The sequence below is a fragment of the Rhinatrema bivittatum genome, chromosome 3 (genome assembly GCF_901001135.1).
Source record: "Rhinatrema bivittatum chromosome 3, aRhiBiv1.1, whole genome shotgun sequence".
NCBI classification, from domain to species: domain Eukaryota; kingdom Metazoa; phylum Chordata; class Amphibia; order Gymnophiona; family Rhinatrematidae; genus Rhinatrema; species Rhinatrema bivittatum.
Genome location: NC_042617.1, coordinates 358,353,466 through 358,376,008, shown reverse-complemented (window position 1 = coordinate 358,376,008; position 22,543 = coordinate 358,353,466). Strand labels below are relative to the sequence as shown.

Here is a 22,543-nt window from a genome sequence, read left to right as displayed (position 1 = left end):
TGCGCGCCGGCTATACGGAATCGATAGCCTTGCGCACGCCGATCCCGGATTTTAGCGGATACGCGCGGCTACGCGCGTATCTACTAAAATCCAGCGTACTTTTGTTTGCGCCTGATGCGCCAACAAAAGTACGCCAAATCGCGCTATTTGAAAATCTACCCCATAGTTGCTTTCCATGAAGACCATAAGGACAAACCAATTTCAATGCACCCTCTCGTAGTTAGATTCAGGAAAGGTCTATAGAATGTGAAGCCTCTAGTTCATAAACCAACTCCTCAATGGATTCTCTCTCTCATTCTCAAGGCTCTAACCTAACCGCCATTTGAACCTATGCAGGATACCCAATTGAAATCTCTTTCTTTTCTTAATATACATTACCTCTGCTAGAAGAATCAGCGAGATTCAAGCATTAGTCACATATGCTCCATACCACACAATTCTTTTCATGATGGGTTTCTCTACGAACCAACCCAAAATTCTTACCTAAAGTAGTTTTGCCTTTTCATCTCAATCAAGACATCAGATTACCAGTATTTTACCCTAAACCTCACAAGAATCTTCACAAGCAACATCTGCATTCTCTTGACTGCCACAGAGTACTTCTTTTCTATTTGTCAAGAACAAAATCCATAAGAGCCTCAACCCAACTTTTCATCTCTTAAGGAAAAAGAGAACACAACCCAACCGGCTGCTGAACTGGATCGGAGCCCCGCCTGCTGGAAGGTCCAGACTAGTAAAGGGAACCAACCAAAAACTTGAAAGGAAGCAAATGGATTCAGAAATATTTATTCACAGAAAACTGTGAAAGAATTCAAAGGGGCATGGGATAAACACTGTGGATCCCTAAAAGCTAAAGGATGGAAATGAAGAAAAGAATGCATGGGGTAACTTGCTGGTGCAGTACTTATTACCCTTAACCAATATGCCTGATACTTTGATGCAACGCCAACATTGCTCTCTGCTTTAACAGTAAGGCATAATGATACATTGGATTCAAACAGCAACCAACAAGGGCTCTGACTTTTACGATCTGGGAAACTGAAAAGCATGGGGGTAACCTACACGGCGCAGCAGATCCTTTTCTGCCATTATTTCTATGTTTCTGTGAATTAAAACGATCCATGAGAAATCAACGCTACAGCACCTAGTTTTCAATATACTTCCTAAGAGTCATGTGGAAATCCGACTCTACCTATGCCTTATTTTGTCTACATTTTTTTTCCTTATGCATTTGTATTTGGAGAATTATTATTATTTTTTTTTACAAGCTACAATCAGCGTTATTTGTGTAGCTGCTGGGAAACTATTTTAGTGCAAACAGAGCCGACGATTGTTGCTTGCTAAAGAAAAAAAGCAAAGTGTTAGCCACGAAACTCAACTGAAGCGGTGTTTTGACAGCTCCTATACCTGGCTTGCCTGTGCGCCTCCAGCTGAGCAGCCCAGCGTTTCCTCCTGTGCTTTCTGCCCTCCGTGAGCAAGATCAGGGAGTAGAGCAGCAGAGAGAGTCTGGGAAAACAGGGCATTGCTGCGGGGAAATGTGATCGTGCCGGATGCACCCCTGACACCTCGCACAGTGCAGGGCTCATCGGCTTGGCGCATTTAAAATCCGCTCTCCCCCCCCGGGGGTGCAGCCTCTGTCCCAGCGCTTCGCCGTTCGGTTTCTCCCCTGCAGGATCCGAGACCCCCTCTTCCTCGCTGTCCTGGGATTGATCCGGTCCGCTTCTCAGTCCCTCCTGATGAGTCCATGAGCGCACGCCCCTCGGCTTTTCCACGCTGCCTTGTGATTGGCCCGTCCTCATAACAACCTGAGGAGCCCTGGCTCACAAAAGCCAAGTAACAGGAGGGATGCAGACCAAAGCATTTTTTTCCCCCATCTGATGGCTAAGATGAAGCGAATTGGGGGGGGGGGGGGGGGTAAGACCTCTTGAAACCGTACGGTCCCTTTCCAGCAGGTCCGAGCATTTGTTCTGAGGTTTGGTTTTTTGTTTTGTTTTTTAATTATGACTTCCTACTATTTTTGATTGCAGTAGATAGGGGTTTTTTTTTTGCATAAATCCATACAGTAAGCTCATCCGTTTGTAACTCTTAGAGATGGGCTGGCAACTTTTCAAATGCAATTATGCGTGGCATTTTGGCTGAGGAAAAGAAAGTGGGTAAACACCATTGGAATGAACTGAAATAAGTAAAACTTGTGTTATCCACTTGCAGCAGGACAGCTGACCACCTGAAGATCACTTGTGGTAGAAAGCCAGAGGGGAACTCTGTTATACGTTGTTTATTCTTACAAGTTTTGTTACTTGCTCCACTACCAAAGTAGCCATGGCCTGCAGTCTCCTGCAGGACAGGTCACATAATTAAAATAAACATGCCATAGCAAAAATACATTTATCAGCTTCCCGGTGAAATGAATTAAATTGTCGGCCAGCATCGTACTAAGAACGGCAGCTACTTTTCCCCAATGGTGCCAGCAGCAAGCCTCCGCTGCAACGCAACCATAGGTGCAGACTCCTCCAACTGGGACCAGGGAGTGGGAATTGGTGGTGTTTAGCGCCCTCAATCACTTTGAAAAGCTGGCTCTTGTTGCTGCAACCAGTTTGATTGTCTCAGTCAAGCAGATTCCCAGGAGCCAGAAAGAGAACAAATCAGCGTAGCTGGGGGGAAAGAAAGCAAAATAACGGAGCGGAAACGCAAATTGCGAGAACACCTAACTCTGGGCGCACTGCCAATAGTACTGCTGACATCTAGTGGCCAGAGGAGAGAAGCGCAGGCTTTCGTTTGTGGTGGTGCTGCTGATTCATCCGGAGCAGAGATATACGCTACTTTTTCTAAATGCCACCTTTCCCTACTATTTTTGTGTTTGATATATTTTAACTACAAGAACGCCTATCATAAAAGCCAGGATTTGAGAGTTAGTGTCAATTCCCACTCAAGATTAGAAAAGTAGATTCCAAGGACTACACAAATTTCCAAAAGCACTCTGTACATTGTGCATGTGTGTATATGTTTGAGGTATTGTATATGTCTGCTGCATCCCCAGACCTTTCCCTCCCTCCTCTCCCCCCATGCTCATTCCTCATTCCTTTTTTTTCCTTTCCCTATTCCATGCACCCCTGCCCCCAGCCTCAGTCAGCAATCCTTGACAGCTCATTCACGTTCTCTCAGCAGAATGGGTTGACCAATCGCCCCTTCCCAGCCTCAGTTCTCTTCCTCTGCTGCTGCTCCTACAAGGAAGAAACGAGGGCTACTATGAAGGCCTGAGACAAGAGGGAGAGACTGGAAAGAACAGCAAGAAATGGCAAAGGAAGGGAGCGGAGGAGATTGCTTAGGAGGGGGCTATAGAGGCGAGGGGATGAAATACAAGGAAAGGAGCCAGACAGGGGAGATCAAGATCTTGGAGAAAGGAATGGAGTTGAGAAACAGTGAGGTGAAGATTTAGGGAAAGGAAAGCTGGAGAGCAACAGCAATAGTAAGGGAAAGATGGATGGATGACAGAGGGCAGATGCAAGAAAAGGAGGGGGGAAATGAGGAGGTAATGCAGAGAAGATCGATGGTGAGGAGCACGGCTGTCCCTGCCGGGTGTGGGGTAGGGGAATTGGGGTGACTACTCTGGGCCCCATGTTGCTGACATCATTTCCGGTTCCTGAGCATCGGCAGGCCAGAAATTGCAGTGCAGTGGTGGAAGAGATCGCAGAAGCCGTAAGATACGGTGGTAGACTGTCCAGAGAGGGCTCCACCCCCTCCTCTCCTTTGGCGGAGGGAAGGTGCTCCGACTGATTCATCCCCGGCCCCCACACTCCTCTAGGGTCAGCCTCGGCACGCATCGAGCTGAAAAAAGAATAAGACCAATGTCGGAGGCAGATGTAGAGGAGAGAGGGAGAAGGAAAAGTAAAAATGAAAAGGAGTTTGGCAAAACAGTTAGACAACAGACATGAGGAAATGGAGAAGAGACTGAGAATAGTAGAATTAGAAAAATTAGGGACAATAAAGGTAACCCTAAGCATTTTTCAGTTTAGTATTTAATAGTTTAAATGCAGCAAATGACAACGCTCTCTGTTTAGGGGAGTAGAAATCCCACTCACTGATGAGACTGCATCTCCCAAACTTGGGCTGTCCTGTGCCTCCATATTGTGGCATTGCTTTTACCCAACAACACTGAAGGCAGGAAACACGAAGATACTAACTAAGGTGGTGATTCTTCTGGAGAACAGGAAATTACTCCAAATGCACTTTTGCTGCCAGATACTAGCAAATCCAAAGTAGAAAATTAAAAAAGGAAGTTCCCAGATAAACCTACACCAAGGTATTTACATTTGAAAACAAATAGCACCACATCCCCTTTTAATGCAAACAATTTTTGCTGCACAATTATTATTACTGAGCCAGTTCTACCAATAAGGGCACAAGACCAGAAGCAAAGGAAAAGAACAACAACCCCTCCTTGGAAAAAATGTGTCAAGAAAAAAATAAACTCATTATAAAAATTAACTCAATATAAACCACATGAGGAGGTGTCGCTGATAGATGAGTACTTCAAAAGGATGAAGACGTAAAAAAATGAGAAGCATTCTAAAATTGCAGCAGAAGCACAAAAGCTGCAGAGCTATGAAGAAAATAGAAAAGGAAGATATATCAACTAAAATATTTAGACAGAACCCAATGCAATTCTATAGGGAACTGGAAAAGATCATTAGAGCAGTTAAAACACCACCAAGACTGAAACAGAAGAGTTTTCGAGAACTTTATAGGACTATCCTGTAGAGTATAACAGAGAGGCAGAATGGTTACCCGGCCCACAGGAGAATATGGAATGGCCTGAAGTAACAACGAGAGAGCTGGAAGCCAGGTTTTAGCCTCAAATTGGAAGATTCCTGGCCCTGATGGGTGTCCAGCTTTTGGCTCAGGCAATTAAAATCTCTACACCAAGATCTGGCAAACTGCAAAAATCCGTTGAGCAGACAATTAGAGTTTACACCACAATGGTTAATAACAGGAAGAGCACTACCCCTTGCAATCCACAAAAGGACATTGCCTCCTATTCCATGACTTTTTAGTTTTCTTAGAAGCCTCTCATGTGGGACTTTGTTGAATGCATTCTGAAAATCCAAATACACCACATCTACCAGATCACCTTTGTCCACATGTTTATTTATACTTCTCCCATTCTCATATTTCTCCCATTCTCAAAGACCTACACTGGCTGCCAATTCACTACAGAATCATTCATAAGTCAATCACCATTATATACAAATCCATACATCAACATGCTCCACTCCACCTACAAATCCCATTCAGAAAACATACCTCTATCAGACCCATCAGAGAAGCCTACAGAGATTCACTTCATGTTCCACACACCAAAACCTCTCAACATATAACATTCAGAGACCGGGCCCTCTCTACCGCTGGACCATCGCTATGGAACTCCATTCCTCCAGATCTTCGACAGGAACCGTGTCTTCTAACGTTCAGAAAGAGGCTTAAGACGTGGTTGTTTAAGGAAGCCTTTCCAGACCCCACCTGACCATTAATTCACCAACTACAGTCAGACACTCTCTGAACATTGCAAACAACTGTTCGTTCTTGCCTTTCCTTCTCCTCCCAGTTTTGAACACCCCTGTTTTATTGTAATTTCAGAGTTTCCTTTCACTTGTTACTGTTTGAGTTTATTTGCATTTTCACCCCCTGTTAAATGTAAACCAGCATGATGTGATCCTTATCTCGAATGCCGGTATAGAAAAGCACTAAATAAATAAATAAATAAATAAATAAAATTTACCCCTTCTAAAAAATGACTTTCCTTGGGTAAATCCATGTTGGCTGTGTCTCATCAAACCATGTCTATCTAAATGTTTTGTGATTTTATTCTTTATAACAGAGGGAGCGTGTGTGTATGCCTGAGGGGAGGGAGCCAGTGTGTGTGTGTGTGCCTGTGAGCGTGTGTGTTTTGAAAGAGCCTTTGTGTATGTCTGTGAGCATGAGAATGAACATGTGTGTATATGAGAGGAGAAAGTCTGTGTACCTCCCTTCCCCTCTCACTAATCCATGACAATCTGAGAGTGACCGGAAGTCAGGCATTCTCAGATATAGAGCATGAGGTTTTTTTTTTATTCTTATTGATATTATTAAATCATGTGTTTGTGTATGATGTTTTGAAATATTTTATTGGTGTTTTGGAAATTAACAAATATTTATTATATGAATTTTTAATTATTGGATGTTCTATTCATCAGCTGTTTTGACATATTAATTTTTATGAGTATGTTTTACTATTTTATTTTTATTTTTATTTAGCATTTGTTTATATACCGAGGTATAGCAGAGTTGCCTTCACTCCGGTTTACATACAGAAACAACATGTTACATTGAACGATGTATGAAGTTTAACAATTTAAAATTAATGATAAATAACAACATAACAAGGAGAATGTATAACAAGATAACACAGGATAGAACCCTGATGTACATATATCTCATGAAGTATTGAAGGGCATCTGTATCATTGAAACAGGGAGATTGGAAAATAGCAGAAAATATAAAAGTATTTTAAAGTCATTGGGAGCTATCTTTAAAAGATTGGCTGAGTAGCCAGGGTTTTAGGTCTTTTTTGAAGGATTTTAAGTTTTCTTGATTGGTGAGGAAAAGAGGTAAAGAGTTCCAGAGCTTAGGGCCGATGATGGAAAAGGCTCTGTTTCTGGTGGAGGATAATTTAGCCTGTGGAAGTGAGGGAATCACTAGATTAATTTTGCTGGCAGTTCTTGTAGTTCGTTGAGAGCAATGAATGTGAATGATGTCATTAAAGGCGGAGTAGTCGGCTTTGTATATTATTTTGTGGAGTATGGTGAGAACTTTGAATTCTGCTCTTTTTTCAATAGGGAGCCACTGTAATTGGTTGAGAACAGGTGTAATGTGATCAGCTTTTCTTTTGCCTGTTAGTACTCTGGCTGTAGCATTCTGAAGGAGCTGCAAGGGTCTCAAAGAAGATTTTGGAAGGCCAATCAAGAGGGAGTTGCAGTAATCCAAACCTGAAAAAATGAGGGCTTGAAGGACGGTTTTGAAATCATGGGGATGAAGTAGGGGTTTTAGATGTTTTATTATTTGAAGTTTGTGAAAGCCTTCCTTTATTTTTGTGGAGATGTGTTTTTTGTAGATTAGGTCAGTGTCTAACCAAACACCCAGGTCTTTAACGCTCTCTTTGAGATGGACAAGGGTCTTGTCAAAGTGGAAGGGTGGAATTGTTAAATGTCCAGGATTTTTTTTGGCAATTAGGATACATTCGGTTTTGCTTGTATTTAGACATAATTTAAGATGAATTAGCAAGTTTCTGATTGCATCCAGGTGTGAGGCAGCTTTAGACATAGCATCTTCTATCGAGGAAGAAATAGGAATGAGTAATTGTATATCGTCTGCATACATGTAGTACGTTATGTCAAGTCTAGATAAGAGATGGCATAGAGGGGTCAGGTAGATGTTGAATAAAATTGGTGAAAGTGCTGATCCTTGAGGCACACCTGTATCGAGGGGGATAGGGGACGAAGAACTATTGTTGTGAAAAACTTTGAAGTGTCTGTTACTGAGGAAGGATGTGAACCAACTGAGAGTTTTGCCAGCTAGCCCAATGGATTCTAGACAGATGAGAATTTTATGATCCACTGTCAAAGGCTGCGGAGAGGTCTAAGAGAATCAGAAGGTATCCTTTTTTGTTGTCAATAATTAATTACTATAATTATGGATGTTTTATCTTTCTTGATTTTATTGCTTGATGTTTTCTGAGGAATGATGATGTTTGTTTTTCCACTGGTGCATTACATACAGTCTGACTTGTTGCGGTTTCCAGTTCAGTTTTTGCCTGCAGTTTTCCATTTATACTTTATGGTCACTTTATTCTGTATTTAATTGAGGGTCTTTCTGTGTTCTGCATGTGTGAGTGCGGTTAAGTATTCTGCTAACATGTTTTTATGTAGGGATCTATAGCAGCTTGGCTTGTTTGTTTTCCTAATAGGAGGTGTATTGGTGCTTTAGGGCCTGCTGGAATATTTGCAGTGCTGCCTTTTCATAAATAGGATTATAATTGAGTGCTGACAGTTAGTGCTATTTTGGAATGCAAGCTTTATTATATTGTAATTGTAATTTAGTTTCCTCATGGCTTTCTGAAGACCAAGCCCACAAGCAAGTTACAATAGTCCGAATAGTCTTTTTGATTTTTATGCTGGGTTTTTTGGTTGACACCACAGCAGTGCATGCAAATACAATATACATGCTGTTATATTTTTATTTCAAAAGACCGTACACTGAGTGTCCTTTTTCATGTAAAATCTTGTATTAAAAATGCATAATTTTAAATTTGTATGTAGAAGGAGCCAGGCACAAAGCTGTAAGATTCACTTAGGGTGCCCTTGCACTGGCCTTGATTAGAAAAAGAATACAAATTAGATGTTAAAAAAAACCAAACCAAAAACAAAACAGAAGGCCAGCACAGTAATTGTTTACACAGGGCAGCAAAAAAGCTAGCACTAGCCCTGCGCGGCAGCGCCCTGTGGTGATGCGCTTGAAGGATTCCCATCCCTCCCATTAGAAAAGATCCCAGGCAATGGTGAGTGAGGGAGGAGTTGAATTACTGAGAAAAAAAGGAAAGGGGATAACTGAGAGGGAAGGTATGGGGTGAGTGGCAGGGAGGGGCGAGGAAGGGAGCATTTTCGGTTTCACACTCACATTTACCGGTGCCAAAAAGGATTTCCAGGAGCATTCCGTAGAGGGATCAAGAGCTGTGCGCAGAAGTTGCTATTTTATAAGAGATACTCGTGTACAAATTAACTTCTTTTGTGCAATTTGGCACCTGCTAATTAACTAACGCAACTGATATTAGACTTGTCTGTTTGCTATTTTTGGGTGAGGGAGGGTCAAGATAAAGTGCAAGAGGGTCTAGGTGAACTGGAAACAGACTGAGCAAACCGGAAGAGGTATCGGTGAACTGTGATTTGCAATACACACACAAGAAAATACCTGTTTTTGTGTGTAAATGTTAAACTTTTTAGGCACATAAAAAAATGCATATGGGTGTTTATAAAATAGGTAGGAAAAGTAAGGGCTTCCATTGCATTGGAAATATACGCGCGTTCTGAATCATGTGCGTGTACTTTTGGAGCATAAGTATGCAGCACGTTACAGCCTGCGCAGCTCCTGCTATGCAATGTATAAAATACTAGGATAAATCTCTGCGTGCCTACTCGCGCTTCCATATGCAGCAACGCGAATAGGTTTGAAAGTTATCCTTCAAGAGAATGTTCACATCACCCAAAATTGTGTCTTGCAGTTTTACATCAAAATTAAAAAATGAGAAACTGGAAAACAAGTAAGATTCTTTTTGAGGAACAATGCAAGTTGGTTTCTCAGACAACCTCATATGAACAATTAATTGCCACAGTAAATGACAAACCCAAGACATTTCACAGATTATCAGTTAGGCTTTTCAAACATCGCCATGCTCCTTGATATTCCATGTGCAAGGTTCAATGCATTATTCATTCCAGAAAGACATAATGGTGGGGAAGAGGGGGGCTATATTACATTGATATAGACTGATAACACAGTGACAATATCTGAATGTGTGGATTTAGCTAATTTGGGGGGGGGGGGTTGAGGTGGGTGAGTGAGTTTGGAGTTGATGGTTGTGAGATAAGTAGACATGGGAATAATCTGTTGGGCACATTGTATTTCTAAAAATAAGATTAGCTAAAGTTATAGGAACTTTTGTTGGTCACCTACCTACAATTATCCACCCTGTTTTTGCATGAAGCTGTTTGCGTTTCCCCAATTAAAATCACTGACTCAAAAATAAAAATGTGGGTTTGGATAACTGGAGCAATAGATTCCACAAATGCTCCTGTACTCTGGGTAACAGCAGGGCTACACCTGATTTTCAACGATAAAAAAAAATCTTTCACAAAAAAATGGCATTTCATTCACTGCACTGGGTATATTTGTGGAATGATTAAGACAATAGCTGCAGATAAATACTACATTTTTTGTTACAACTGCAAGAACAGGCATATTTAATATCATTTTCTTCAATTAAAAAAAATCAGCACGTACATCTGGGAACACCAGGAGACATTTAAAGTTCTTTGAGTAGGAGAGGACTGGATAAAAGGAAGCTATCAAACACATTTTTCTGTCCTGCTGTTCAGAGAAAGATTTAAGATCTCAGGCCCACAGCTTCCATTTCACCGATCGGTTCTGCACTGAGTGAAAAGGGAGGGGGTGGGGGGGGGGGGGGAGGGGAAGGTAAGGCAACATTTATCGTCCCCTTCTGAATTCCTGAACAAATGCAAAGAGAACCTGACTTCACTTCATCTCAAGAGACCCTTTCAGGGGCAGATGTTCTGTTAATGGCCCAAGAACAGGCCACCACGCACCTCTATGTTCCATGGACAAAATGCACCCCGGCCCTGGTTCGCTTCCACTTGTTCAAAGAATTTCAGTTAGTTACATAATCGCCAGCGGAAGTTGGGCAGGGGGATTTCCCAAATATTCCTGCAAGCAGCAATAAACTTCACTTTCAACTTACTGGTCTGTCCATTCAATTCTCCAGTTATTTGTCTTCAGAAATAGCGCAAATTTTACCCTAGCGCTATGTGTGTGTGTGTGTGTTTATACACATATATACAAGCGCACACATTTGTTTGATAACATTTCATGAAGACCTAAAAGAGATAAATAGAAATAGTACTTTCTGTGAGCAGTTCTCATAATATACTCAATACAGAATGTTTGTTTAATGAAGCATTTAAGTCACTGCCTTTCAGACAGAAGCAAAATATTATAACTCATAATCAAATAGATAGTCATTGGCCAGATAAATCCTTCGGAACAGCAGAACTGCCAGGGCTAAAGTCAGTAGGACAATCAGGATGGTCGATCCAGCGTTCACTCCTGGTTGCTGCACTTGAATAAGTCCCGGAGAAGCCGGTGCTCTCCTCTGATTCAGCTGAAGCTGGGGATGGCGCTGCCGAGGGCTCGCCGGAGTACGGTTGTCATGTGCAAGCTGGGCATCTTCTTCAATGGACGGTGCTGTAATGTTCTGAACTTCTGCCTAAAGAGGACAAAAATCATAATTAGGCAACCTTATCTCAGTGTGTGTGTCTGTCTGTGTGCATGTACACCCTACTCTGGAGTTTCGTGCCCTCATCAGAAATACAGAATATGAGTCAAACAACAAATTGTAGGTCACTGCTTTTCAAACCAGTCCTGAAGTACCCTAGAGCCCAGCCTGGTTTTTCAGAATATCCACGATGAATGCATGAGAGATTGATGTGCATACAATGGAGGCAATGCACGCAAATCTGTTTCATGCATATTCACACTGTTGGCTATCCTGAACCGGAGCCAGACTGGCTGATGGGGTTACTCTGGGACTGTCCTGAGAAACACCGTTGTGGGTGATGCATTTTTATTGGACTACCTCAATACATCCATGAGTAGCTTTCAAGAGTTAGAACTATAAAAACTTGATGGCAGATCCAGAGGCCCAGGGTCTATCCATTCTAGATATTTTCCCTTGTTATTGCAACAATCGCTGCCACCTATGGGATTTCTGGCTCTATTCCTTGCTTTCCCAGGCCTTGAAGAAGCTCTGTGCCTAACCCCTTTCTAGTTGATTTTGATTATGGGTTTGATTCCTGTCATTTGTACTGCGAGGCTGTTCCATGCAGCGTAAGCACCCTTGGCAAAGGCAGGGCTGGAGAGAGCAGGAATTAGGCCCCTGCCGGCTAAGAAAAATAGGCCCCTATGTAAGGTTCTGATGTGATACTTAATAAGAGAAATCGTTTTCTAAATTTCCCAAATAATGTTTATTTATTTAAGAAGGCTTTACGAGCTTTTTTTGTTAAAAATTTCAATTGTAATTGAAGAATTTGCTATTTATACATGTTAGAAACAGATATATTTAGCTTTTTAACAAATTTTGGCCAACAAAAGTAGGCCCTCTTGAACATTGTAGGTGTTGCGCTGGAGGTGGACCCTTGGTCTGGTGCAGTATTGGTACAGCCCTCCAGTCGGACCTGGCGTGCAACTGCCATCAGGAGGCGGAGCACAAGAGGAGACAGAGGCTAGCTGGATCTTCAACAATAGCAACCCGGGGTTCCCTCAGGTTGAGCCCTTGGTTACCCGGGCCACCTGGTCTTAGGTGGGCCTCGCAGGATCTCCTAGAGAGAAAGTGCAGAGGAGTGCCCATCACGAACAAGGGTACGCGGTCGATATCCAAACAAGAATATCCAGAGGTCACAGGAGGCCAGAACAGAGAGTCCGAGTGGATAGCGAGGATCAAGGCCAGAGTAACAGTTCAGAATGGTCAGCCGAAGCAGGAGTCAGTACCTGTAGTCAATCCGGAAGTAGTCAGGTCAGGCAAAGATCACGTTCCAGGCAGAAATCAGGAGAAGTCAGTGGTCAGGCAGAGGTCAAGTTCCAAGCAGCAATCAAGAGTAGTCAGGAGCAAGCAATGGTCAGTACCGTGAGATCAGTCCATAGGGTACTACCAGGGATAGAGAGACGAAGGAACAGGAGACGCTGGAACTGGAGACACAGGAGAACCTGGAACAGGAGACACTGGAACAGGAGACACTGGAAGGCAAACTAGAGACACCGGACCACCCCCACGTCATTCCCACCCCTGTGCCTAGGGGTGGGGATGACGCCACTGACGACGCCGAGCCCCGTTGTGAGGCCTGGACAAGGGCCTGAGTGTGGGGGAGCCAGGGATGCCACGAATAGGCTGCGGCGTGAGAGAGCTCGGAGCTCATGGATGGACAAGAAAGGTGAGCAGGCCCGGCTGTGGAGCGAACGCGGCCGGGAAGCGCAACAGTACCCCCCCCCCCCCCCCCCCTTAGGCCTGGGCTTGTCAGGATGAGTCCTGTGGAACTCCGCAAGGAGGTCTTTGTCATATATGTGGTGGGAGGGCTCCCAGGAGTTCTCCTTCGGCCTGAAGCCCTCCCACGACAGGAGGTATTCCCAATGACCTCTTCTACATCGGACATCAAGAACCTCCTTGACCTGGAGGATGTCTTCGGGTTCAGCAGGGAGTTGGATAGGAGCAGGAGACCGTCGGGAAGGCCAGGTCAAGACTAGTGGTTTTAGTAAGGAGACATGGAATGTGTTGTGGATTCCCATGGAGGTGGGCAGCTGCAGCTGATAAGTAACTACTCCTATTCTTCGGATGATTGGAAATGGTCTAATGAACCTGGGAGCCAATCGCTGTGAAGGTAGATGTAACTTAATGTGTTTCGTGCTGAGCCAAACTTTCTGGCCTGGTTGGAACAGAGGTGCAGTGCAACGGTGGGCAGCAGCAAAGCGTTTGGCTTTCTCGGCTTCCTGACCCAGTCTCTCCTTGACTTGATTCCAGAGATGGTGAATCATCTGTGCTGTGGACTGGGCTGCAGGTGAGGGTACGGAAAACGGCACTGGTAGAGGCAAACGTGGTTGGCGACCGAATACTACGGAGAAGGGAGAGAAGTTGGTGGCAGAGGCGAGGTGAGTATTGTGGGACAACTCGGCCCAGGGCAAGAGGTCGGCCCAGTTGTCCTGTTGGTCATTCACGTAGGATCTCAGGAATGTCTTCAATGAGCAGTTTGTCCTCTCGGCTTGGCCATTCGCTTGAGGGTGATAGGCCGATGTCAGGTTCAGGGTGATGACAAACTTTGTGCACAGAACCTTCCAGTAGTTGGCTGCGAATTGTGGTCCACGATCGGAAACGAGCTCCTTGGGTAATCCATGTAGTCGGAATACATTATGCAGGAAGAGTTTTGCCAATTCAGGAGCCGAAGGGAGGCTCTGTAGTGGAATGAAGTGGGTCATTTTGAGGTTGGAGGAGCCCCCAAGGATGGCCAGTCGGAGGTTTCTGCTGTGCACAGATGGGACAGGAGTCCACATAATTGCGGGAGTCCTTAACCATGTTAGGCCACCAGTAATGTCTTCTTACCATCTCAAGGGTCCGAGCCCAGCCGGGATGGCTGGCCAACTTTGAGTCGTGGACCCAGCGGAGGATGCGCTCTCGGAGACGGCATGGGACCACCGTCTTCCCGGCTGGCACCGTGTGGGTAACTGCAAGGGTTATACAGGCTGGGTCAATGATGTGCCTGGGAGTTTCGGGCGTATCTTCTGGTTCAAGAAAGCAAGAGAGAGCATCCGCTTGGGTGTTCTTTGCTGCAGGGCAGTAGCGAAGTTCAAAGTTAAAACGTTCAAAGAACAGCACCCAGCGGGCCTGTCTGAGTTCAATAATTGAGCTTCCTTTAAGTGTTCGAGGTTCTTGTGATCTGTAAAGATCATGAATTTATGTTCGGCTCCTTCTAGCCAATTTCACAGCTAAGAGCTCGCGGTCCCCAATCATGTAGTTTTGTTCTGCAGGCGAAAACTTGTGAGAGTAGAAGGAACAGGGTACTAAGACCCCCTTGGAGGAATATTGGCTCAGGACCGCCCCTGCCCCAATGGCGGAGGTGTCGACTTCGTCGACGAAGGGACGGTTAGGATCTGGGTGATGTAGACAAGGTCCGGTGCAGAAGGCCTCTTTCAAGGCTTGGAAAGCAGATTGAGCCTTGGGGCTCCAAACTTAAAGGTTGCTACCTTTCCTAGTCATGGCCGTGAGTGGAGCAGCTAGCGTGGAGTAGTTAGCGATGAAGTTCCTGTAATAGTTTGTAAATCCAAGGAATCTTTGTAAGGCGCAGAGGCCTACTGGCTGGGACCAATCTCAAATTCCTTGGAGTTTCTCAGGATCCATGGTGAAACCAAGATTGGAGATAATGTAGCCCAGAAATGGGAGACAAGTCTGTTCGAAGATACACTTCTCTAATTTTGCGTAGAGATGATTGTCTCTGAGACATTGGAGGACTGTCTGAATATGTGAACGGTGGGACTTCAGGTCTTTGGAAAAGATCAGTATATCGTCTAGATATACCATGACAAATGAATAGAGTAGGTTCCGGAAGATCTCCCTCATCAAGCGCTGAAAGACCGCAGGGGCATTACAAAGTCCGAAAGGCATAACTACGTACTCATAGTGGCTGTCCCTAGTATTGAAAGTGGATCCCTACCAGATTGTATGCCCCTCGGAGATCTAATTTTTTAAAGATCTGGGCAGAGAGAGAGAGGGTAGGTTCTGCCCTTGGGAGGCGTGGTACCTGGTAGGAGCTCAATGGGGCAATTGAATTTTCGGAGTGGAGGCAGGAGTTGCTTGATAAGTTGTGTATGTTCCCGAGATGCTGTGCAAGATGTTGTGTGAGATGTTCTGCTATTTTTAAGTCTAGTACTTGCTTTCCACCTTCTCCTTCAGGTTGCAATTGTTAAGCTGCTATACCTACAGCTCTTTGACTTTATGTTACTGTTGTAATATGTTGGTCCTCGATTGGGGTGAATTTGTTAATCAAAAAGGTGGGTAATGAATCCAAATAATTAAAATCGAAACATTTTGGGTTAAATCACCCTCCACGTCTTGTTCACACCCAAACCACAATCATAACTCTCATGCTTCTTCCCTATCCACTGATCAAAAAGGTCAGATTTGAAGCCATCCTAGTGGCTCAGTGGCCATGCTGGGCACTATTCTTGGGAGGACCTGCGTTCAGTTGGCAGGCATTTTCCTCCCTCAGTCATTTAAAGATCTGTCGAGGATGCCCGGTTGCCAGACTTAAGGGCCCTTGACCGCAGGGTTCCTCAAGGAGCCCCACTGGAGCAACTCCCAGCCAAGGAGAGACACAGCAACGACTGGGCTAAATGAGTGGGGGGAAGGCCGACGGAATAAGCATTGCATTAAGAATGCACACTGAAAATCAGCTCACGGTTTCCTAATGCAGACGCTAAAAGAAAAAAAATTGATTCTCGCTGCAGTAAACAAATGATAGGATAATGCATCGAGAGTTTAAAAATAAATGCACACAAAGCAGAGTTAAAATGTGTTCTCGGCATAGGCTGATTAACTCGAGTGGTGGGAGGAGTCTCTCAAATTGAATTTATGTGCCCAAAACATGCTTATTGTGTGTGCATAAAACATGATTTATGCACACAAATGCCTTCTGCGTAAAAAACCTTTTTGTGCACATAAATCATATTTATTTACAGATTGTGTGCAAATCCCGACGACTAGCCCTGGCACCAGAACTCCTGCTTCTCCCTAGAGACTACGCTAGCGCCAGAAACTTTACTCCACTCCTGACAAGGAGTACAATTTCCAGCATTAAGCAAACATGAAACATAGAAATGACGGCAGAAGAAGACCGAATGGCCCATCCAGTCTGCCCAGCAAGCTTCACACATTTTTTCTCTCATACTTATCTGTTTCTCTTAGCTCTTTGTTCTATTCCCCTTCCACCCCCACCATTAATGTAGAGAGCAGTGATGGAGCTGCATCCAAGTGAAATATCTAGCTTGATTAGTTAGGGGTAGTAGGGGTAGTAACCGCCGCAATAAGCAAGCTACACCCATGCTTATTTGTTTTACCTAGACTATGTTGTACAGCCCTTGTTGGTTGTTTTTTCTTCTCCCCTGCCGTTGAAGCAGGGAGCTATGCTGGATATGCGTGAAGTATCAGGTTTTTTTTCTCCCCTACCATTGAAGCAGAGAGCCATGCTGGATATGCATTGAAAGTGAAGTATCAGGCACATTTGGTTTGGGGTAGTAACCGCCGTAACAAGCCAGCTACTCCTCGCTTTGTGATTGCGAATCCTTTTTTTTCTTCACCCCTGTCGTTGAAGCTATGCAGGATATGCGTGAAGCATCAGTTTTTTTTTTGTTTTTTTTTTCCCTGCTGTTGAAGCAGAGAGCTATGCTGGAAATGCGTGATGTATCAGTCTTTCTCCCATGCCGTTGAAGCAGAGAGCCATGCTGGATATGCATGGAAAGTGAAGTATCAGGCACATTTGGTTTGGGGTAGTAACCGCCGTAACAAGCCAGCTACTCCCCGCTTTGTGAGTGCGAACCCTTTTTTTCTTCTCCCTTGCCGTTGAAGCAGAGAGCTCTGCTGGATGTGTGAAGTATCAGTTATTCTTCTCCCCTGTCGTTGAAGCAGAGAGCTATGCTGTATATGCATTGAAAGTGAAGTATCAGGCATATTTGGTTTGGGGTAGTAACCGCCGTAACAAGCCAGCTACTCCCCTCTTTGTGAATGCAAATCCTTTTTTCCATTTCCTCTTGCTGTTGAAGCTTAGAGCGATGTTGGAGTCACAGTAAGCATGTGTATGTTTATTGACTAAGGGTATTGTGTCCAGGCAGTAGCCATCATTCTGGCGAGTCACCCACTCTTCATTGGCGGCCACTTGACTTTATGGATCCACAGTGTTTATCCCACGCCCCTTTGAAGTCTTTCACAGTTCTGGTCTTCACCACTTTCCTCCGGAAGGGCATTCCAGGCATCCACCACCCTCTCCGTGAAGAAATACTTCCTGACATTGGTTCTGAATCTTCCTCCCTGGAGCCTCAAATCGTGACCCCTGGTTCTGCTGATTTTTTTCCTGTGGAAAAGGTTTGTCGTTGTTTTTGGATCATTAAAACCTTTCAAGTATCTGAAAGTCTGTATCATATCACCTCTGCTCCTCCTTTCCTCCAGGGTGTACATATTTAGATTCTTCAATCTCTCCTCGTACGTCATGCGATGAAGATCCTCCACCTTCCTGGTCGCCCTTCTCTGTACCGCTTCCATCTTATCTTTGTCTTTTTGTAGATACGGTCTCCAGAACTGAACACAGTACTCCAGGTGAGGCCTCACCCAAGGACCTGTACAAGGGAATAATCACTTCCCTTTTCTTACTCGATATTCCTCTCTCTATGCAGCCCAGCATTCTTCTGGCTTTTGCTATCGCCTTGTCGCATTGTTTCGCTGTCTTCACATCATTAGACACTATCACCCCAAGGTCCCTCTCCTGCTCCGTGCACATCAGCCTTTCCCCCCCCCCATCGAATACAGTTCATTCGGATTTCCACTCCCCATATGCATGACTTTGCACTTCTTGGCATTGAATCTCAGCTGCCATATCTTCGACCACTCTTCCAGTTTCCTTAGATGGCCATGAGTTAAACTAGCGCCTCTCTCTCTGCATTGGGGTTTTATAGCTAATGCCTCCATGAGCAGGGGATTTCCATGTGAGGGCGCTAAGCAATGCGTACAGTCTTACACGTGTGCACAAAATTCCTTGCTGCATCGGCAGCTACGTTTGCGCACAAAAGATATACGGGCCCAGATTTTGTGCGTGTTTCTTTTTTTAAAGCAGACGCTCAGAATGTGAAGGGTGTGGCTGACGGGCAGCAATAGGCTCAGCGTAGCAATCGCAGCAAGGAGAGAGACAATCTGATCCTTCAAAATATTTATCTACTTTTAATATTTAGCAGTCCATCACATGAAACAAATGGAAATATGTGTGTGTGTGTGTGTTTGAGTTTATAGCTTTTAAATTGGTCTTATCCAGGGCTCTTCCACCTTTCAAAACAGAAGAACCATTTCACATCATTGTTTAATTTGTTTAAAATATTTTGAGAGCTGCAGCTCTGACACTCGTGTAAACTGCCTCCTCTTCCCCAGCAATTAGTCACATTCTCTCTCTCTCTCACACTTGGTTTCCTCAGTCCTCAGCAGTCGGTCCTTCTCTCTCTCAATTCTCCCCCCATCTCCAGCAGTCATTCTCTCTCCCCCCCTCAGCGTTTTTGTCTCCTCGTCCCCATGCCTTTATGGCCAGCACCTCCAAGACAGAGTTACATTCAGGTCTTCAAAGAGCCAGAGGTTGCAGACCCCTGGTCTTATCTATACCAAATGACTGGAAGAGGGGGAAGGAAGCTTTTTCTACTGTTCCAGCTGGAGTGCACTGCTTGTCATTAAACAGTAGATACAAGCATGTTTTTAATGTTAAAGGTGACTTAAAGAACTATGTTGTTTCTTGGAAAATCTATGCATGAATTCGGGTTTCCCGCTAGTGCAGCAATGCTGCATGAGTTCCATACCTTTAAAAGCCCAGGTTGGCGGTCCGTAAAAATAGGATTCAATGGATTATTAAAAAGTTTGCCCAGTCGGGAAGAGCAAACCTTCTGGTGGGGCAAAACACTATGCCAGTTTGTTACCTAATAGTAGCTCCAATTAATGTGGACTTGAAGAGTGTATCTATAATAATTCTTTTCCTGGGCAAGTACATATTTTGTATTTGCTTTTTAAGCTCTCTGTCTTGGTTATGTTACTCAGTTGTTTAACGTGCCAATAAAGATATACATTTTTTTAAAAATCCCCCCTATGCTTGGTATTCTGCATGCCCTCCTCCATGCGGAGCGAGAGATGCCAGGCGCAACAGATGGTCCAACGATATCGGGAGAGCTTTTGCTTTTACCAGAATCTAGGCCTTCTTTATTGCTAAAAACACAGCTTAGCTGGGATTGGAGAGGTTATTACTGAATTTAGATTGCATCGACAGAGGGCCAGCAGCAACGGCAGCTGCCCTGGTCAAACACCAGGCCTCAGCTAATTCCGTAGCAGACAGGATTTAGATCAGCACTATCCATGGCAGTATTTAAATGCACGTCACAATCAGGCACACTATATATTTAAAATATTGTGAAGAAAGAACCACAGAACGAATGGTTCATTAAAAAGAACAAGCAGGAAAAGAATACACTCTTGCTAATTCACAGATGACTCCTGCACCTGCCGGGGGTGGTGGGGGCTGGCCTTACCCTGAATGGATTTAGCTGAAAAGTGGCAGGAGTAATGCTATCTCAGGAAGAGACCATCCTACCAAATTTCAACCAAATCTGCCATCAAAGAGAGAGCTTTCGATCGATGTGTATGGGTGGATGGATAAACATGGCGACAGCAATAGAGGTTTTGCACTGAAACATGCCTTAAAAAAATAAAAAAATAATACAAATCTTTAGTCAAAAAAGCTTTGTCACCACTTCATTAGATTATTGCTGTTGGCTCTCTCCTTGGATTTCTGACTCCTTCCCCCAGCTTGTGTCCTTGGGTTTCCTTTAAATTAGACTCTTTGCATTCTGTAATTCCCATTTTATCTCATCCTTTGCATCTTTCTACTGCTGGCTTGTCTACCTGCCTGCCCTCGGCACTTCAGAACTGTCTCTCTTGTACTGCACAATTACTTCTGTGGTTCTGAGCCACTAATACCGTTTGAGCTAATTAAGTGGCTTTAGTACTCTGGTTCAACAGGATGGTTATGGTACCACAGAAAACACCCATTATGGTTATCAAAAGCTGAATAGTATAGACACGGGGCCAGTTCTGTGGCTCAGCAGCAGTTCTGCACATATAGCATCTGGGTTTCATTAAAGAGCCCATTTTCCGCCCCTTAGACCAGCCGAGGTCAGGGATGCTGCAGAGGCACTGTTTACAGTCCACGAAGCAGGGGCATGCTGGCCACTGGTCAACAGCAACACCTACCGTTGAGATTCAGGATGAAAGTGTACTGGGTTACGGATGGAGCCATGGCCTATGGACTCTGGCTAAGAACTGTGGTTATGGTGGCTGGCTTAGTCAAGGAGGGTGACTGGGTGACCACAGAGTTTGAATGGGTGGCCATAGAATTGGATCCGGAGAGAGTTAACCTGTAGTGTGCTTGGATTTCAGTAAGGCCTTTGACACAGCTCCACATAGGTGACTTATAAATAAACCGAGCACCCTCGGGGTGGGCCCTAAAGTAACTGTTTGGGTTATAAACTGGTTGAGTGGGAGATGAAAGTGTAGTAGTAAATGGAGCTCACTCCAGGGAAAAGGGTGTTAGTGTTGTGCCGCAGGTTATCGGGCCTTGGACTGGCTCTTTTCAATATTTTCGCAAGCAACATTGTATTTTTGCGGATGATACCAAAATCTGCAACTGGGTAGACAGCTAGGATGGTGTGGAATGCATGAGGAGAGATCTAGTGAAACTCGAGGAATGGTCTGGAATTTGGCACTAAGATTTAATGCTAAAAAATGCCGAGTCCTGCATTTGGGCTGCAAAAACCCAAGGGAGAAAGAATGGGAAAAGCACAGGAGGTATCTGAGGAAGTGGTAGGGATCATAGAGCTGAGCAGTTGTGTGGATGGGTAAACTAGATAGGCCATATGGACTTTTTCTGCCGTCGTATTTCTGTGTTTCTAAAAATGAGTTGAGGGGTGAGAAGGGTGATATGATAGGTACAAATGAAGGTTTGTGGATGTGTAACCTCTTTAAGGACCAGTTACAGTTGAGCTGTAAGCTCAAAGGAAAAGGAGAAAGCTGCCAGGCCAAAAATAAAAAAATACAGACAAGTGAGGCCATGTTCACAAAAGGATGTGGAATCTAGATTCCCCTGCAGGAGGCTGGGTGTGAAGCCCTAAAGCTGGCTACATGGCTTGCATCACACTTAGGGGGCCAATGTACTAAAGCGCGTTAACGGAAACACAAGTGTTAACATGTGTTAAATGCCTGCATTATCAATCACATACTGTCAACGCACATAAACTAGCTTGCATTAGTGTTAACGCAATGCTGATGAGGTAGCAAGATGCAAAAGAATGGTCAATAGCTCATTGACTATTACCTGCAGTGAAAAGTACGCACATTAAAATACGAAAAATGTAATGTCGGTACATCAGTGCAAAAAGCTTAACTACACCTTGGGGAGGAATAGATACATTTTTGCTCTACAGTAACGCTGATCCAGATTACCCAATTCTTTTCTACCAAACTGTATGATTCACTTCAAGAACTGCCAGAATGAAGGGTAATGGGCTTACAAAAAAATTAGACTTTGTACATGAAAACATACAATACCTATTATGAGGCATAAACATTACATGTTAACACCTTCGAAGTTCCAAATACCATAAGGAAAAACACATTTTGCACAACTTTCCAGACTAACTGTAGTTAAATAAATGTCCTCTGACTTCTTGACTTGTGAAAACACCTTTAAATATTTCGACAAAAACACTTTGAAAATGTGCATAATTTTATATCTACTTCCACCACGAAACGTGGCCCCTTGCGATCATACCGTTACACAGGGGCTTTCTTCTTGCGTGTCCTTCGGTAGGTCTTCCTGCGGGGATTCCACTGAGGTAATGGTGTGGTTTAAACCGGAAGCATTTGAAGGGTCAGGGGTAGACTGTGCAGAGGAATTATCTTCAGTCTGAAAAGGGCACATGTGCAATTCAGAGATTTATCTATTTAGATTTATATTCCACTTTTTTCAGCACTTCCAAGGGGATTACATTCAGGTACTGTAGGTATTTCCCTATCCCCAGAGTGGGCTGGGCTCACAGTTTTGCGAAGCCCTCTCGCACGGCTTTAACTACACCTTTTTCATTAGCGTTAGGCCGTGCGATAGGGCTTTATTGCACATAAGAACATAAGAAAATGCCATACTGGGTCAGACCAAGGGTCCATCAAGCCCAGCATCCTGTTTCCAACAGTGGCCAATCCAGGCCATAAGAATCTGGCAAGTACCCAAACACTAAGTCTATTCCATGTTACCATTGCTAATGGCAGTGGCTATTCTCTAAGTGAACTTAATAGCAGGTAATGGACTTCTCCTCCAAGAACTTATCCAAT

The 22,543-nt window shown here is 44.2% G+C and overlaps 2 protein-coding genes across 2 annotated transcripts in view; both read right to left on the bottom strand.

Annotated features, from left to right (window-relative positions):
• The window catches only part of GABRR2 (gamma-aminobutyric acid type A receptor rho2 subunit), a 67,134-nt gene extending 65,460 nt beyond the window's left edge, over positions 1–1,674 (bottom strand). The window contains exon 1 of the mRNA XM_029595422.1: positions 1,408–1,674. Coding sequence (XP_029451282.1) covers positions 1,408–1,586 — 179 coding nt within the window. The 5' untranslated portion in view covers positions 1,587–1,674. The remainder of the gene's footprint in view (positions 1–1,407) is intronic.
• An 8,274-nt stretch (positions 1,675–9,948) lies between these two features.
• Positions 9,949–22,543, bottom strand: part of UBE2J1 (ubiquitin conjugating enzyme E2 J1) — a 62,086-nt gene continuing 49,491 nt past the window's right edge. The window contains exons 7-8 of the mRNA XM_029595421.1: positions 21,987–22,121; positions 9,949–11,089 (exon numbers count right to left, since the gene is read on the bottom strand). Of these exons, the coding sequence (XP_029451281.1) occupies positions 10,817–11,089; positions 21,987–22,121 (408 nt within the window). The 3' untranslated portion in view covers positions 9,949–10,816. The remainder of the gene's footprint in view (positions 11,090–21,986; positions 22,122–22,543) is intronic.